Raw genomic sequence first — 16694 nt, 5'->3', positions numbered from 1 at the left:
TAAGCTTTTGAAAATGGTGTTCAGAAATGTCCATACTTATGTAATTTTATTATCCTTAACTACAGATTTTTTCTGAAATTGTCCTGTTACACTTAAACATGTGGTTAATTTTCTAACCAGTTTATAAATTTTCCACATCAAAACCTTAGTACTTTTTGGAAGCCATTTGTCATGATTATGAAAATGATTATTTTTCAAGAACAGTTAATTGTCACTAAGGAAAGTATTTACTAACATTTTTATTAAAAATTTATAATAATTGGATAGATTGAAATAGATGCATCATAATAGGATTCAAACTTGTATTTATGTGAGGTACTGTCTTTAGCCAGGATAGTCATAGAAATCAAGTACCAATATCAACTGAACTTTCTGGCAGATATAAAGCAAATCTCTGTATCATAAATTGTTAAACTATGATTTTAAAAAATCAAATATATTGCATAATTGGTAATGTTTTACTAATCAATGAAAAGTTTGTATCATTAAAATTTAATGTTTCCAAAACCTTTTTCATATATTTTTTAATGTGTATAATTTGTTAGTAAAGTAATACACCTGTAATTTATGTCAGCATTTCTAAAATTGTCCATACTTAAACATTGTAAAGATCAGGGTACTTGATCTAAATTTTGAAGACCATTCTACTGTATAGTATACCATAGAGTTTGCATTGTTCTACAATTTCAATGTGTGTAAACTTTATCTTTCGAACTCTATTGAAAGTACTTGAGGTCAGAGATTATTTCCAACATTACTCTGTATATCCTATTTTGGGACACTCAACAATTTAATAAATCAAGCTCATTTATTCTCAACAACAGTGAGTGAACTTATGAACCAGCTGGGAGATCATTTCAAATTCACATTCCCTAACCCTTGCTCACTCCCACTCCATGTTCTTTCTCAGTTTCTTTAGGGTGGGATCCAGGACTCTCTATTTTCATAACTTCCTAGGTGATTCTGATGCTGACACCCACTGCCTAGGCTTCGAAAAATAGTGCTTTATGTGACGATGATTGCACCGTAACTGAATCTCATCTTTTGATTAAATAAAAAAGAATTATGGTTGATGTTTATTATAGAAAGGGGTGGGGAACTGATAAACCAATTCTTCCAGCAGGTGACAAGAGCTGGAGAAGATAACAGGCATTTGTCTGGCTTGGAGAGCATAGGTACATGTGTGTGGCACTCATGGGTCTGTAGTTGGAGAAGGGGATGCTAAGGAATTTCATGTTACCAGCTTTACAGGGTTAACATATTAGAAGGGGTAGATGACAGGAAATTAAAGGAGGTCACCATATAGTGCTTTTGGTGGTAGGCCTGATCTTTTTTATTCTGAGAAAGTATTATTTAATATTGTTTTGACCACTGTATCCATTTGAGTTCAGGTTGTAAACCAATCAGAGCTGAGGAACAGTGCAAAGTTTGAATGGCACTTCCTGGAAAGGATACAGTGACAGGTTTACTTTAAATCTGTAAAGCATGAGCACCTGTCTTTTGGGGATCAGCAGTGCTGCTTTCACGGGTTCAAAAGAGGGTTTGCTTTTGTTTCCTTTTCTTTTGGTTTCATCTCAATTGGAGACCCGAGAGTTCCAAGGGCAAATGAAACCTGTGCCCTGCTCTGGAGGGACTTGGGCCTGAAGAGGGAGGTAGACACTGAGACAGACCGGTGGGGAGAAAGTTACAGCTCCTTGTCATCTGAGTGCGCAGGACACAGAAGAAAGGCGGGAGGGGGGAGGCGGAGCGCTCAAGCAAGTTCATGGCCTTTGAACGAGGCTCCAAACACCAGCCCTCCTTTGCCAAGTGGCTCCGTGGAAAATTGAGTTGGTGGGAAGAAGAGAGTATTGGGCTGAAGGAGCAAGATGCACAAAGGCCCTCGGCGTGAAGCTGAGAGGAGGGGAGCGGTAGCCTGATGCGGGGTGGACAGGGGTTAGCTAGAGGACCAGGCAGGAGGGTAGGCAGAGCCCTGCAGGTCACAGAGGTCGCTGCTGGACAATTTAAGTAGAGGGTCAGGTGATTAGATTTGTATCCTGTGTGCCTGCATGTTTTAGAAACACTCACGTTTTTAAATTTAGCGGCCTGCTTTTTCATGGTCCATGAAAGTATAAACAGTTTATTTGGGGGTATTGGGAGAAGGGATAGGTAGGGGGCAGGTGCCAGTGCTGGTGATGAAAACTTTCTCCTTGGCCAAACTTCAGGTTGGCTCCTCTGAGTTTTCCTAACTTGGCTTTGACCTTGGCCTTAGTGTCTGTCCTGTCCCTGCAGGGCCTGCGCACCCAATCCACGCAAGGAATTCTGCGGAAGTTAGTTTATGAGAATCACCCACCCTTGATACCTGACCACCTGGATATCTAATCAAGTCCCTCAGCCCCTGCCTTTGATGTCTAAGTTCTTGACTTGCCTTCCGCAAGAATCCTGCTGGGCTGGTTTAGCCAGAATCCCCCTCCCCTTGATGTCTGCTATTAGTCATTTCCCACCCACTGACCCCCTTATTCTGCCCCTCGGTTATAAATCCCCAGCTGTCATTGCTGTATTCAGAACCGACCTCTCTCCCCTATCATCATACCGCGTTGCATGATCTTGGGTCAAGTCTGCCTTACCATTTTAACAAGTGTCAGAGAATAATTACCTCTTGAACGCCTCTTAAGATTCACATTTCGGAATGAAATTCCATACACATTTCGCTGAGGATTGGGAGTGAATTTAGAGCAACCCCTAGTAACCACAAAAGTATTCATAGATCAGAAATGAGAGTCTTTCAAACTAGGGCAGAATAATAGGGTGATTTAAAGGTGTTAAGACAAGGATTTAACAAATGCTAGGACTGGTAACTCATTATTTTTTATGGCATCCTGTCTTTGTGATTTGATTTTATTATTTTTGTAATTTGTGTATGGTGTGTCTGTGATTTTAATCAGTGGTGAATCCAGTTGTCCTAAGGGAGTGGGAGGATTATTTAGCTGCTGAGTAACTAGCTACTTTATCTTGGGTAGGTCCTTTAACCATTCTTCCTTTCAGCACTTACTGGTGCATCTCAATTTGGTACTTTTCCTATAAACTGTCCGGCATATTTTCCTCTATAGAAATTATCTGCCGAATAGCATTGCTAGGTCATGCCATTGATCCTTCTGGCCACTCTAGATTCCTTCTATTGATTGCTGGACTACCAAAAACTAGAGGGAAATAAATCATGTACAGTGGCCACTTGTTTAAATCTGGGGGATTGACTTTCTAGTAAATTCTTAACTACTAGTGCCCGAAGGACATGCCAAGGGGAAAGCCTTAAATGGAGAAGGTTAGTAGGAGGTAGCCTGCTTTTCTCTTCTACCTTCCTCTCCAGGACCAAGGGGAGTCTTCTCTCATCTCTGCTTTGCTGGAATTGAATATTTATCCCGCTGCTGATTCTACCGCATGTGCACTTGGTGACAGTCCTTTCAAACTCTACTGTCATTTCCTTAAACCTGCCCCACAGATAATGTTGCACCTCCTGAGCCCAAGACCCTTACAGCTGACTCGCCTCTCAGTGCTACCCAGCAGGGTTGGCTTGCAAAAGTGTTCGGAGTTGCCTGCTGTATTGTGTTAAAAACAACAAGAATATGTCAGTAGAATACATCCCCCCTCCTAAGTTGAGCACAATGCTTTGCACATAGGAGGTACCTGATGGGTGTTGAGTAAATATATGAAATTATGATTTACTCATTCTCTGGACAGTGCTGATGTATTTTAAGAATCTGAGGTGGTGCTATGCAGATACAATATTTGCTTTTTAAATTCTGGTGGTTTTTCTTTCCCCCCAGTTTTTTTTAATGAACTTCTTCGGTGTTTTGAAGAGAGATTACCCCCCCGGCCCAATCTTCTGTATTCATGTTCACAAGTTAAAATCATTAGTTAAAAGTTTACTGTACTTCAAAATATTTATTTAGAACAGGTATTGACATTTAAGTTGATATGATTATTAGCTTATATTAGGGAATGATTACTGGATTTTGTTGGATTTGCTCACTATATCTGAACTGAAGGTCCTGGAATGGAGCTTTGCCTACAAGAGTGTTAAATTAAATATAATCTAATGATTTAAAGAACAAACATACATTGTAATTTTTGGCATGAGTTTGCTGTAAGGGTTTTGTACTTGTGGGAGTGAAAGAACTAGGAAGTTTCTAAAAGGACTTAATACCATATTTTAGGTATAATTTAAGCCAATGTTTTCTCCTATCCCCTGGGGACTCGGTTGCTATCTCTGGCAAGCAGTAGTGAATGACCTCCCGGAGGATTTTTTTTGGGTGTAGAGGAGAGTATTTTAGGGAGGAGTGCCTCTAAAAATAAAAGCCAGGCTCAGCCACTCTCTTTCTTCCTCCTGAAGAGAATAATCGCCCTTTGTACACTCCAACTCACATACAGAGTCTGCAGAACTTCTTGGTTAAGGCACATGCTCTGGAGTGAGACTGGGTTCAAATCCCAACTCTGCCATTTATTAGCTCTTTGAACTTGGGAAGCCACGTAATTTCTTTATGCCTCAGGTTCTTTATCTGTAAAAAGGAATAACAGCCGTGCTCACCTTGCAGGGTGCTTGTGAGGTTTAAAAGATTCAACACATGTGATACCCATAGAACAACGCCTGGCACCTAGTAGACGCTCTATAAGTGGTAGCTGCTGCTATTATTATTACTATTATTATTATTACACTTAGATAAAGGAAGTAAATATGCCAACATTTGTGTCACTGAATTATACACAATTTTAATTTTTAAAAATTCTGGCCTGACCGGTGTGGTTCAGTGGTTGAGCATCAGTCCATGTAACAGGAGGTCACAGTTCCATCCCCAATCAGGGCACATGCCCGGGTTGTGGGCTCAATCTCCAGTAGGAGGCATGCTGAAGGCAGCCAGTCAATAACTCTCATCATTGATGTTTCTCTCTCTCTCCCTTTCCCTTCCTCTCTCTGAAGTCAATAAAAAAATATATTTACATCGGTTTCTGTGTTTTAAGTCATAGGTTTATATTCCTTTTTATACCAAAACTAATTGTAAACATTGTATTTAATTTTAATGCAAAAATTGTATTAAATCTACAGTGGAAAGTGTTCTTTCTGGTTGGCTGCATCAAGTGTAAGCAAGCCGAGTGGGAGGCCAAGGGATCTACAGGTGACTTGGGGAACAAGGATAAGAGGCCAAGGGCGATAGTTGTTGGGTGACATCCATGTTCTCTCTCAGTGGGAATGGACATACATGTCAGTGGTGGTGTATAGTGCTTACTGTGTGACAAGACATCCCTGGGGTTAGTTTATCCCCAGCTTTAGTAATTTATAAGGTGCAGAGCTTTAGGCATCTTTCCTTACCTATAAAATAAGTCTAATACAAACCTGGCTGAGAGCTTGTCAGTTTTAAGTTACTAGGTGTATGTATATTAGGTACTTTGCAATAGTAGGTGTTCAGTAATGGTACCAAAGAAACCAGGAATCCAAACGAAGATGATGAGAAAATTCAGTTGCTCATCAGGAAATATTCTTCCTCTCCAGCTGATTATCATTCCTCGCCTGGTGAGGCGATCCCAACCTTCATTCCTGAAGAGTCTGGGCCATCAGAGGTCTTGCCTGTACTGGGTGGTTGTAATTTTCCATTGACTAACCTCAGGACACGTGAGTCCTTAGAGGTGCTCCCAGAGGATCCCTGCATTTAGACATACTTCTCCGTAAGCCGTTACGTAATAGCAACCCAGTTTCCCCTTGATGGTCACGATCAGTCACCCAGCCAGTATAATGACCCCCTTCTTTGCCCAGTGAGTCATTGTTGTGAAGCAGTGTCGGTTTGCCATTTCATGGCACGTTGCTATGACACCTGGTGGAAGCATTCCTCCCTCAGGGGCTGAGACTCTGGGGCTAGCAGAACCCAGAGTTGCAGAGACCAGAAAGAAAAACATCCCTGGCGGATCACGAAGGCTAACAGTGAGAGGAGCCGCTCCTATTTCTATCTCTTAATTCCTGGATCTATGTGTCCTGGCTATGGGAGAAATAGCACCATAGATAAGTCACTGATTCAGAGGGCATATTGCATCCTGGAAGATGTTACCCACCTCTGCAAGGTGCTGTCACCAGCTGGTGTCATAACAGAATCCTTAAAAAGCCATTCCATTGGTGTATCAAGCCAGCTGTTCCAGGGTATTGGGGAATAGAAGAAGACCGGTGGATTCTTCAAGCACGAGCCATTGCCAGCTTCATTTGCGTTAAAGTCTGTTCCTTTCTTAGAAGCAGTGCTGTGCGGAATGCCATGATGGTGAAAAATGTACTCTGTATGTCTCCCCATGGAGGTTTCGGCGTAAGTTTTATGGATAGGGAAGGCAAATCCAGCAAGTGTGTATTCCAGTGAGTTCAGAACCCTGCCCCTCCTAGAATGAAGGTAGTCCAGTATGATCAACCTGCTACCAGGTAACTGACCGACCTCCCCCCCCCCCCCTCCTGGGAATTGTGGTGTCATTTGGGGAGCTCAGTATTATTCTGTGCATGTGGCAGCTTAGCCCTGGTCCATGCTGCTGGGAAGACGGGTGGCTGGAGGAGGAGGCTGACCGGCATCTACAGCATGAGGTCTCGGCGGCGAGCGTTCACACGGGACACAATCACCATGTGCTGTGCTCATTCAGGGAGATCTGCTCACGTATTTCTTGCATGGCATTCATTCCCAAATCACGTTCTTTCTAACTCCTTGATCATTCCGCCAAGCCACGAGCACCAGTCTGAATCTCTAGAGCTCCATACTTCACACTCTTTCTCTTTCCAGGCAAAGTAAACAGCCAGGTGCACTGCTGAAAGTTCCACCCACTGGGGAATGTTCTCTCTGTCACTCTTCCTTCAGTGCCACCCAGAGTGGGGCTCTAGTCCTACCACGTGCACTTTTGGGTGGGACCAACATATTTTGCGGAACCCGACGGTTCCATTCTGGGATGGCACTGAAGAAAGAGGGACAGAAACATGATTTCCAAAGTATCAACAGTACGGTGAGCAGTTGAGTTCTCCTCAGCAATAAATATATTAAACACTAGGATAACACCTTACAGACTGTGAGAGTATATAACTGTCAACCTCAAATTCTCTTCTAAATTAAGCAACCCTTTAAGAGTAAAGGACAAAAAAAAGTATTTTCAGATCAATGAAGATTGAGCTTTTTCTGCCTACATTTTCTTACTTCTTGAACTACCAAATGCAGTTTATGAAGAAAGACATAGAATCTAGAAGAAAGTAGTTGGATGGAAGACGTTACAAGCAAAGAAATTTCAGTTGATAAAATAAACACTGACTGTAAAAGTAACAAAAAAAGAGCAGTTGCTTATTTTTAGGATGTTGGGGGGAAAGTAAATACAAATGCTGGTTAAGAATAACATGGAAAATGGCAGAAGAAACATTGGAGCCAAAACTGAGGTCTTGGGTTATGGGGAGGAGGATGGAAAATGGATTATTTTTAAATTTAAGTCATAGTATGCTGTTCAGAATTTAACCAAAAGAAACAGAATGTATATCAGCTTGGAGTGGGGAGGAAAATTAAACCAAATCCAGTAGAGGAGAAGGAAAGGGAAAAAAATTAGGTAAAATAATGATGAAATAAATACAAGATTAAACTCTTCTTTAAAAGAAAGGGTTTCTCAGCTCATAAAAACTAATAAAACCTAACTCCAGTGGAGGAGGAGCGTGACTGAGTTTCACAATGGTGAGGGTTTGCCAAACAACTATGAAAGTGAGAGTGAAGGATGTTTGCATGGGAGTGGTGATAGTAAAGGATCATGGCATATCACCTGAGTAAGGAGATAAGCGATAACATGACAGGAATGAATGATAGTGAGAATGGGGAAGGGTCAGTGGATAGGAGGTTTTGAGGTGATAGGAGGCTTTCACTATTCTATTGCAAGATATTTGGGACAAGAGTTAATTGCATGAAATAAATGCTCTAAATGATTTCAGCTACTCTGTGACAAAACTTACTTAGAGAAAATATGTGAAAGTAAAGTCACAAAGAACAAAGTCAAGAGCACAGTATGATCATAGGTTGTTTGCATCCTTGCATGACAAGACAAAGCATTTTCTGGAAAGGTCCATAGCACATGGTCATTCCCAAGCACGTGGTTAGGAAAATGTTGTTAATATTGTCTCAGTTATAATTAAGACCCACTGGATTAATCCGGACAGTGGTTAATGAGAAGTGGGCATAGGCGAATGAAGAGACAGTATGTTAATGAATGAAAGATCAAGTATTCTGCGTTTGGGGTTTGGCCAGGCAGCTGGTAATTGTTTTCTGTTTGCTTCTAGATGTTCTGGATTTCAGAGTTCCATGGGTAAAATTTGTAAAAAAATAAAAAAGTAAATGAATAAATAAACAAATAAAACTAAAAACCTTTCAAAAATGGGATGAGATTGTCAACTTTTTGCCAAGTAAGTGGGGAAAAACTCACCATAAGCTAGCAACGTAATTACTTAAAAGAAGGGCAGCTTAACCCCAAGCAAGTAGGACATGGTCTCCAAATAAAAAGAGGGCCTTTTAAGAGGAGAACATTTGACAGTCTTACCCTAACATATGTACATACATGCACACACCCCCCGAAATATATTTTCCTGTTTCTGAGGACCCTTTACCCTTCCATTTATTTGGGTATATTTCAGAAATACCTGCCTTGAGAACCTGGGCAGCAGCGAGGCTTGCCTTTTGGTGATACAATTATCAACAACAGTGGTAACCTAGGAATACCAAGTTCAATAACCCGCCCAAGGTCACCCGTCCAATTAGTTGCGATGCCAGGATTTAAGCCAGGCAGGCTGACTCCAGACCTATTTCTCTGGACGTTAATCATGAGGCTAACGTCCGTGGGAATGAGTAATCATATTTTCAATGGAAATGTTTTATTTGAAGCCATTTTTTTAATTTTATTTTTTTTGCATTAAAACATAGATAACCTGTTTATACCGAATGCACTCCTTCAGTGTGCTGTCTTCCCTTTGGCCATTTCACTGTAAGTCAGCACTTCTATTAGGAGGACAGAAGTAGAGAAAAGAAAGGTTGCCAAGTTAAAATGCATCACATGCTTATTTATTAAAAACATTAGTTTGGGGAAAGACAAAGTAGAAACCATTGCATTAAATGGCTTTTAAATAGCCTGTGGATTTAATTTCCCTCTGTTCTCTATGACTTTCATTTAATACAAATACTTTAGAGTTTCTCTGTTTTATGATTGTTCGGTTTGTAACAACTTTTTGTGGCTTGGAGCGAGACTATATTTAACTCAAGGCTGTGTCTTACCTGATGAGTATCAGAGACGGACTGAATCAAGGGTGTCCATTCATTGGTGGGTATAGCATTTACTCATTCATTCCACACATGACATCCTGTGGCAGGCCAGGCGTCTATCTCGTAGAAGGTAAGGTGTTTTGCTGAGTGTGAAACAAGCAAATCAGCACTTTTTCTACCCCCTGGAGACAGACAGTTGATTATTTAATTATAGGGATCATTGCCAGAAACATAAAGACCAGATGTATATGCAATTTGTTTCCTTTAAACGTTACCCAGAGAGGTCCCATATGGTCCAAGGTGGGTAAAAGATCTACAGAGTTACAACTCGGGGGGCCTGGGAGTAAGTGTCTAATGTTGGGAAACAGGTCCAGATGACAGAAACACAGCACCTGTGTACACCTGTCATCAATTACATTTCGTGTCAAAACTGTTTATATTCGTTTTTCTCGCTAACCTTTAATAGTTCGGGTCATTTCTTGCAACCATGCTTATTCCTCAGCAGTTGTCGGTTCTCGATTATTTGTTAAACTAAACAATGTCATGTTGAAGTGTATTGGTTTCATCTTACTCCTGAAATAATATTTTTTTCACCAGAGAGTTTATTCAAATTCCAAAGAGAAATTTGTCCAACATAATTTCATTTTCATTCTCTTCTTTAGAAGATGAGATTGTCTCCTTTTTCTCATTTTTATTTTACTTTATTTTATTTTTTAGAGAGGCGAATTCTGTTTATAATTTAGGACAGTACAAAGCTACTTATTTTTATGCAAAAGGATGTAAAAACCCAAGTGTACTTTCTGCTTTCCTATCCCAGTGAGGCATTGTTTGCACCGGCTCTTGCATTCAGAATGGAGTGATAGGTATGAAAAATGAATATAATTTAAGGGGAAATTTAGTACATTTAAATTGCATCCATCAGAAATTTTTCCATTCCATTCTCACTGTCGCATGGATGACCAGTTTTCTCAGCAGTGACCGTCACTTGGAGCCTGTGATGTCTCCAGTCAGCTGACACCTGATTTCAGCTGATGCCACAGTAGTGAGGTCCCTGTGGGAGCCACCGGTATCCCGATAAGAATAACCACAGACCTTTATTTTAGCACTTGCTCGGGTGAACTGGTCATAGTCTTGACTTGTTGAAGTTGTCAGTATTTCCCATGCTGAGACTATAAAAATAGCTGCTACCGTGTCATTTATTTTTCTAGTGCTTACTTTTATGGCTTCTTAGTGTTGGCATTTTTTTTACATTAATATCCTTAACTATTTGAGAATTAATTTTGATGTAAGGAGTAATACAGCAATCTAGAGATCCAACTCAATCTTTTTCTAGTCGTTACAAAACCATTTGTTGAATAATTTATTATTTCCCCATTGATATGAGATACCAACAACATGGATATTGACCATCTATTCCTTAGATAAACTTCTGTAAAAATTTTGCCACCTGGAAATTCTACAAAATTTCCTCTCATTGTTTTGTCATGCATGAATCACAGTTTAATTGTGGTGATGTTCTGGTTTTCACTACGTCATGATTCTAAAAAATTCAACCATCTGGAACAAATCCAGAAATAAGTGGGAAAATGCTCCTTTGTCCTTGTTCTGGATCCAAGTGAATTATTGTTTATAAGTGAAGTTAAAGAAAAAATTAGTTGCAATGCTTTAGAAAGTATATCACCTCTACCACACACCTACCTGAAAAAATTTCCCAAACTAGAAAAAGTGAATCTAAAAGAGGGAAATGCAGGGATGTAGGAAACTATGGTGAGTAATGTAACCAGTGAAAATTATAATTAAAATAATTTCTAATCATGTGGCTATGTGGTTTAATGGTATTCTTTAAAACATTTTTAAAAAATAGAATAGGCATGTTTTTAAAAACCTGATTAAAATGCAGAACAGTTCTTGGTGGTAGTAACAGAGCAGCCTATGCTGGTAGCATCAGGAATCATTAATCCAATCACCCATATCTCTGACTACAGGTATTGGGCCAGGGACCGTACTCTCTTAGCTTGTCTTGCTGTGATCATTCTCTGATTTCATTGCAGTGACTCTTCTGTGACTATGAACCTTTAAACCTATAGGCCCTCCAGCATATTGGCCTCTACTTGTCTCTCTCCATCAACACGTTTTTGTCTTCATTTCCTTCACTATCCAGTTCACATTTTATAGCCCATCATTTCAATAACTCACCAATAACCTAACTCATCTTGCCCCATTCTCTTTGTTGGTACCTGTTCGGCAAACCCCAGATCAGGATGAACTCATATATCTGCTTCCTTCGCCCTTGCCGTGGGCTTTTGAGTGTTGCTGAAGAAAATGGTACAACTGGACAGATGAGTGCCACAATAAATTTGTGGTCGTCAATGTCAACTAGCCCGTCAGTACTGCCCAGCAGCCTTACTAGGCTTCTCTGATTAATGCGCTTTTCCTCTGCAGAAATTCTTTCAAATCTCTTCTACGCTCTGCAAACCTGTAGCCTCCCTTCACTCTTAGGAGGTGACCTTACCTCCAACCACACAGAGAAAGTGAAGAGCCATCAGATCGGAACTCCCTCAACTTCCTACTATCAAGTGTTCGTACTCTTCTGCATCTAGGCCTGATTTCTCTTCCTTTCTGCTTGTTACGGGAGAAGAGATGTCTTTCTTCCTGCAGAAGGGCCATCGCTCCATCTGTGCTCTGCCTCTTCTCACTTTCACCTTCCCAGGAACTTGACTTATCTTTTCCCTCTCTTGTCTCAGCTGCTTCTCTCTCCACTGGATCCGTCCCTCGGGGTTTCAGAGTGCTCAAGTCTCTCCCATCTCAAAACAAGCAACTAGACAGTAACCGCCCCCAGCTGGTGCCTCTTCGTTGAAGTCACACTTCTCAGAGGCATTATCTGCCCTCACTGCCTCCGTTTCCTCATTTCCCACATTTCCCCAACCCACCTCACCTTGACTTTTACCCTTAAAATTTAAAATAAATACCAATAGAGGAAATGACACTGGAGGTAGAACTCCCAATACAGTAGAGGAGAAAACTGGAAAAAAGGAAATCCAATGAATATAGAAAAACTAAGGAAAAGAGAAAACAAAACAATATGCAGACATAAGTAAGCATGCCAGGAATTACAGTGAATGTAACAGGGTCAACTCTTTGTGATGTGATCTCTTTACCTAATGTTCTAGAAAATCAAAAGTGTGGTATCAGAGAGGGGGACATTGACAGCAATGGGGCACAGGGAGCTTTTTGACATGATGAAATGTTTTACATATTTACATTGTAGTCATGTTTCATGACTTTATACATTTGTCACAGCTCATCTTTTATACAGGAATTTGGTGAATTTCATTGTGTGTTGTTTATGCCACAATGAAGCTGACAAACAAAGTTTAATAGAAGCATCATACTATACTACTTGGCTTTCAGTGAGTTAGTATTTGTAAGTCATAATTATATAAACACAATAGTTTTTAACTGAAATTTTGCTTGTATTACATTAGGAAGAGGAGAAGCGGGTCTGGGGGCTAAAAGATAATAATTAGCCATAATAGGAAATTGAGAGGCTGTCCGAGCCGATGAACCAAGAATTATCAAATACAAGAAGAGAAGGCTAAAGGGAAAGGTTCTGGGAGCAGGCGTGAGGTCTGGAAGGGTGGTCCAGTAGACTGGTAGTTTTTGATACTCTGAGAGTTACTGGACATGTTTGACCATGTGCATATGTCATTTTAATAAAAATTAATAATTGGGGGCCATGAATTGCTGGAAATAACTATAGAAAGACCAGAAATGGGCACTGAACCCAGCCGAGTTTAGAGAGGAACAGAAGCTCTGATATGATGGATGGCTTTTCCTGGGCTGTAATGTCTAAGCTGAATTAAGAGTTCACCAAAGGATTCTTTCCGAATGTAATTGATTATTAAGGATGTTTTCTCTCTCTTGTAACTCTGTTAAAGTCAAGTAGTGCTTCCAAGAGATTATATTGATTTACTTGCATTTTCTAGGCTTACATTTATGCCAGTGGTGAAAAGATGATTTATATATAAATCGTAAAAAGCATGGCTGGTCTATCTTGCACAATCATAATGTTGAATGAGTGTTGATAGGATATTCTCTTCTTGTTTCTGTTTTATGGCTTATCACTCAGTGCTACTCTGTGTTTTTCAAACTGAGATGATAAATTGTTTTATGTGTTTTTTTGTTTTGTTTTGTTTTTGTATGGAGTTAATTTGGCCTTCTGGTTGTATACCTTATTTAATTTTGAGCCGAGTGTTTTAAAAATCAGAAAGTAGTAACAGATAAAAATGACTAACCTTGAGTCAGGCTTTGCATGAGACTGGCAAATGGAGTCATCTTTAAGGTTGCCTTTAAGACATTTCTGATCAAAAATTTTTAGACAAGTTTTCATCACGTAGGTAGGACAACATAAGTCTGACTTACTTTACAAATAAAAGATATCCCCTTCTTTTGCTGATTTGTCCTGCTCGTCTTCAGCTATTTTTAAGAAGCTAATGGAGAAAAGATGGTGCGTTTATTTGTGGTTCAATCTTTTTCACAAAGACAGCTAGGAATTTTGTATGTGTAGGAATGTAGACAAAACTAGACAAGGGCAGGAACAATCGGAGCTGGTGAGAAAGCGTTTGTTAGGCAGCTCTACCTGGACCCTCACGTGCAGAACTTGCAGGTGAACAAGGTCTGCTCTTCATTGCAGTGTAGGCTAGTGTGAGACAAGGTGACATCTTTGCTTCAGGAACAGCGCTGAGGATGGATGAAGTGGGGCTACGAAGTCCTGGAGGCAAGCAGGGCTTCCAGGGTTCCTGCTTGGGCATGGTAGCTGAGCAGGGGATCGGGCAAGAATGGATTAGAGGTAGACCAGAAGTTCGGAGCTGATTGGTCAGTTGGCTGAGCTCTACACCCAGCAAATGAAAATGTGAACATGACAAGTTTCGAGAAATAGAACCATGCTCGTGAGGTTGTCTGTCTTGGCATGAAAGGCTTTTTAATAAAGCAGTTCTAGACTATGATGTCATTTCAACTAAACAAATAACGCTCTTAGAGGAGTAATGGCCGTTGGGCTCCTATCTACCTAACCATTTGTATTTTTAAATCATAAGCATATGCCTGAAGCTGAGCAGAACATTTCATTTTAAATAGTTATATTCCCTCTGGCAAAAGGAGCTCAAGCGCAATAGAAATTATAAATAGAACCCAAACTTTAAAATTGTGTAGTGCGATGTGTTTTCATTGAAGATGAGTCATTAATGAAAATTATTCCCAGTGTTTTAAACTGCCCTTTTATAATTGAATTAGCATTGACATCTCGAAACCTTTTTCTTAGCATACATCTGTGGATGGATATGCTGAACCGCACATCCAGCCGACCAAATCGAGTAGCAGACAGAACATCCCTCGGTGTAGAAACTCCATTACGTCCGCAGCAGACGAACAGCCTCACATTGGGAATTACCGTTTACAAAAAACAATAGGGAAGGGGAACTTTGCCAAAGTGAAATTGGCAAGGCATGTTCTAACTGGGAGAGAGGTAAGTTTTCAAGATGCCTTTTAATATTTACTTGGATTAGAACATCTACCTCTCCGAAGTCTTGTTGAAAAGCGTTCCCGAAGCTGATGCTGGGAATTCATGACAGTTGTGATATGGGATATGTGTGAATGGAATGTGCCGAGTAGAGCTGTATCATTGCATGAAAAGTTGACCTTTAATGTTTAGAAAAGAATCATTCCTACATTTTAGCATCTCAGAGATGGAGTCTGATTCAAATGAACTTTTCTCAGACTTCTGTCTTTCATTAGTGGTTTCTGTAAATACTTCAGATTGCTACTCAACCTTAGGAACAAGGCTAGGATAAAGTCTTTTATTAAACTCACAGAGGCCTGATGCACAAAATTCATGCAAGGCTTTGGCCCCTGCCACCGTGGTGGCCATCTCTGCCTCGGCCTCTGCCTGCCGTGGCTTTGTCCGGAAGGAAAGACATCTGGAAGGACGTCCGGTCTAATTAGAATATTATGCTTTTATTATTATAGATTAGGTATAAATGTGTAGAAAGCAACTCACCCATTTTTTATCTACTTAGAGACCACATTAAACAAGTGTTGTTATACAGATGTTTTATAAGAAAATTGGGTTTCTGAAATCCCATGTGCTTTAAATTATGTGTATTTATATAGCAAAAATGTATATATTAATAATTATTGTTAATATTAATGTCTTTAGTAATTTCTATGTTCAAGATTAAAAATAGTTAAACACTGCCTTTATATGGATTGAAACCAAAAAATGTAAAAAAGACAATAAATTTAATAAAAATTTTTAAAAAAAGAAAATAGTTAAACATCTAACATTCTACATAACATAGTATTTACTGGATCCAATTAGGACATTGTGAGGAATCTCAGTCATAAAATGTTTTTGATAAGTTTTGATTTTGCTCTATGCCTAATATTATTGTCACTTCCAGTTGAATTTAGTCCTCCCTGTCCATTCTGACCCATGAGCTGTTCAAGTACATTCTATATTAGGCAAAGACTTAGAGGACATTCAGATCCACTTTGCTGGTCTGCTATAACTAAGCTTGGGCGGCCATTTTCTCTACCCACCTCGTCATTTTATTCACATAGTACTTACGTTACTGAAAGTTTATAAGCCCCTCCCCTCTGATATTTGTAACTTACCAAGATCATGAGTAAAAGATTAAGATGTAGATGATTTTTATTTTTAAAGAGGAAACTTGGAAGTAATAACGCAAGTGTAATTTCATTGACTCAGAATCAAATGGGTTAGAGATGTGGGTCAATGGTATATATTCTAAGGTTGCCAAATTATCAAAACTTTGCCATCCAATTATGTGAACACTAAATTATTTCTAGTTAGAAATGAAAGAACAGATGTTTTCTTTCTAAGATTTTATTTATTAAAATATGTTTTCTCAAATACAGTTTAATGATTCTCTTTTTTAGGTTGCTGTGAAAATAATAGATAAAACTCAGCTAAATCCTACCAGTCTACAAAAGGTCTGTAATTATTTTAATAGTAAATAATTAGAATGTGAGTTTCCTAATTAATATGAGTTCTGTAAAGCCAGGTATCCTAAATTTTCAACTAGGTGCAATATTGCATTTCATTAATCTATGAAGAAAAGACATGATGTAAAACATTTATATTTAAATAATATTTTTGAAGTAGTTGTTTGAAAAATATCTACTACTCAAATGCATGTACCACATGAAAGGAAGTAATGTATTTAATTCAGTAGAATAAAACTTGGCTTAAAATATTCGAAGTATTCAGGATTCTGCTTCGTTAAACATCTATGGATGAGTTAATATTCTCCATAAGTGGGTTTCCTTTTATAGCTTCACTTGCTTTTCTTCCTTCTTCTACAAGAACTAGTGTTTCTGCTAACTTACAGGAAAAGATACAAACAT

The 16694-nt window shown here is 39.4% G+C and overlaps 1 protein-coding gene across 3 annotated transcripts in view; it reads left to right on the top strand.

The window, feature by feature from the left end:
• Positions 1-16694, top strand: part of MARK1 (microtubule affinity regulating kinase 1) — a 57902-nt gene that overhangs the window by 9237 nt on the left and 31971 nt on the right. For all 3 annotated transcript variants that reach the window (XM_081114476.1, XM_081114477.1, XM_081114475.1), the window contains exons 2-3: positions 14590-14793; positions 16227-16280. In XM_081114476.1, coding sequence (XP_080970602.1) covers positions 14590-14793; positions 16227-16280 — 258 coding nt within the window. The remainder of the gene's footprint in view (positions 1-14589; positions 14794-16226; positions 16281-16694) is intronic.

Source organism: Myotis nattereri (assembly GCF_964212035.1).
Source record: "Myotis nattereri genome assembly, chromosome: 20".
Classification (NCBI taxonomy): domain Eukaryota; kingdom Metazoa; phylum Chordata; class Mammalia; order Chiroptera; family Vespertilionidae; genus Myotis; species Myotis nattereri.
Note: the sequence above shows the minus strand (reverse complement) of the source record. Positions and strands in the feature narration are given on the sequence as shown.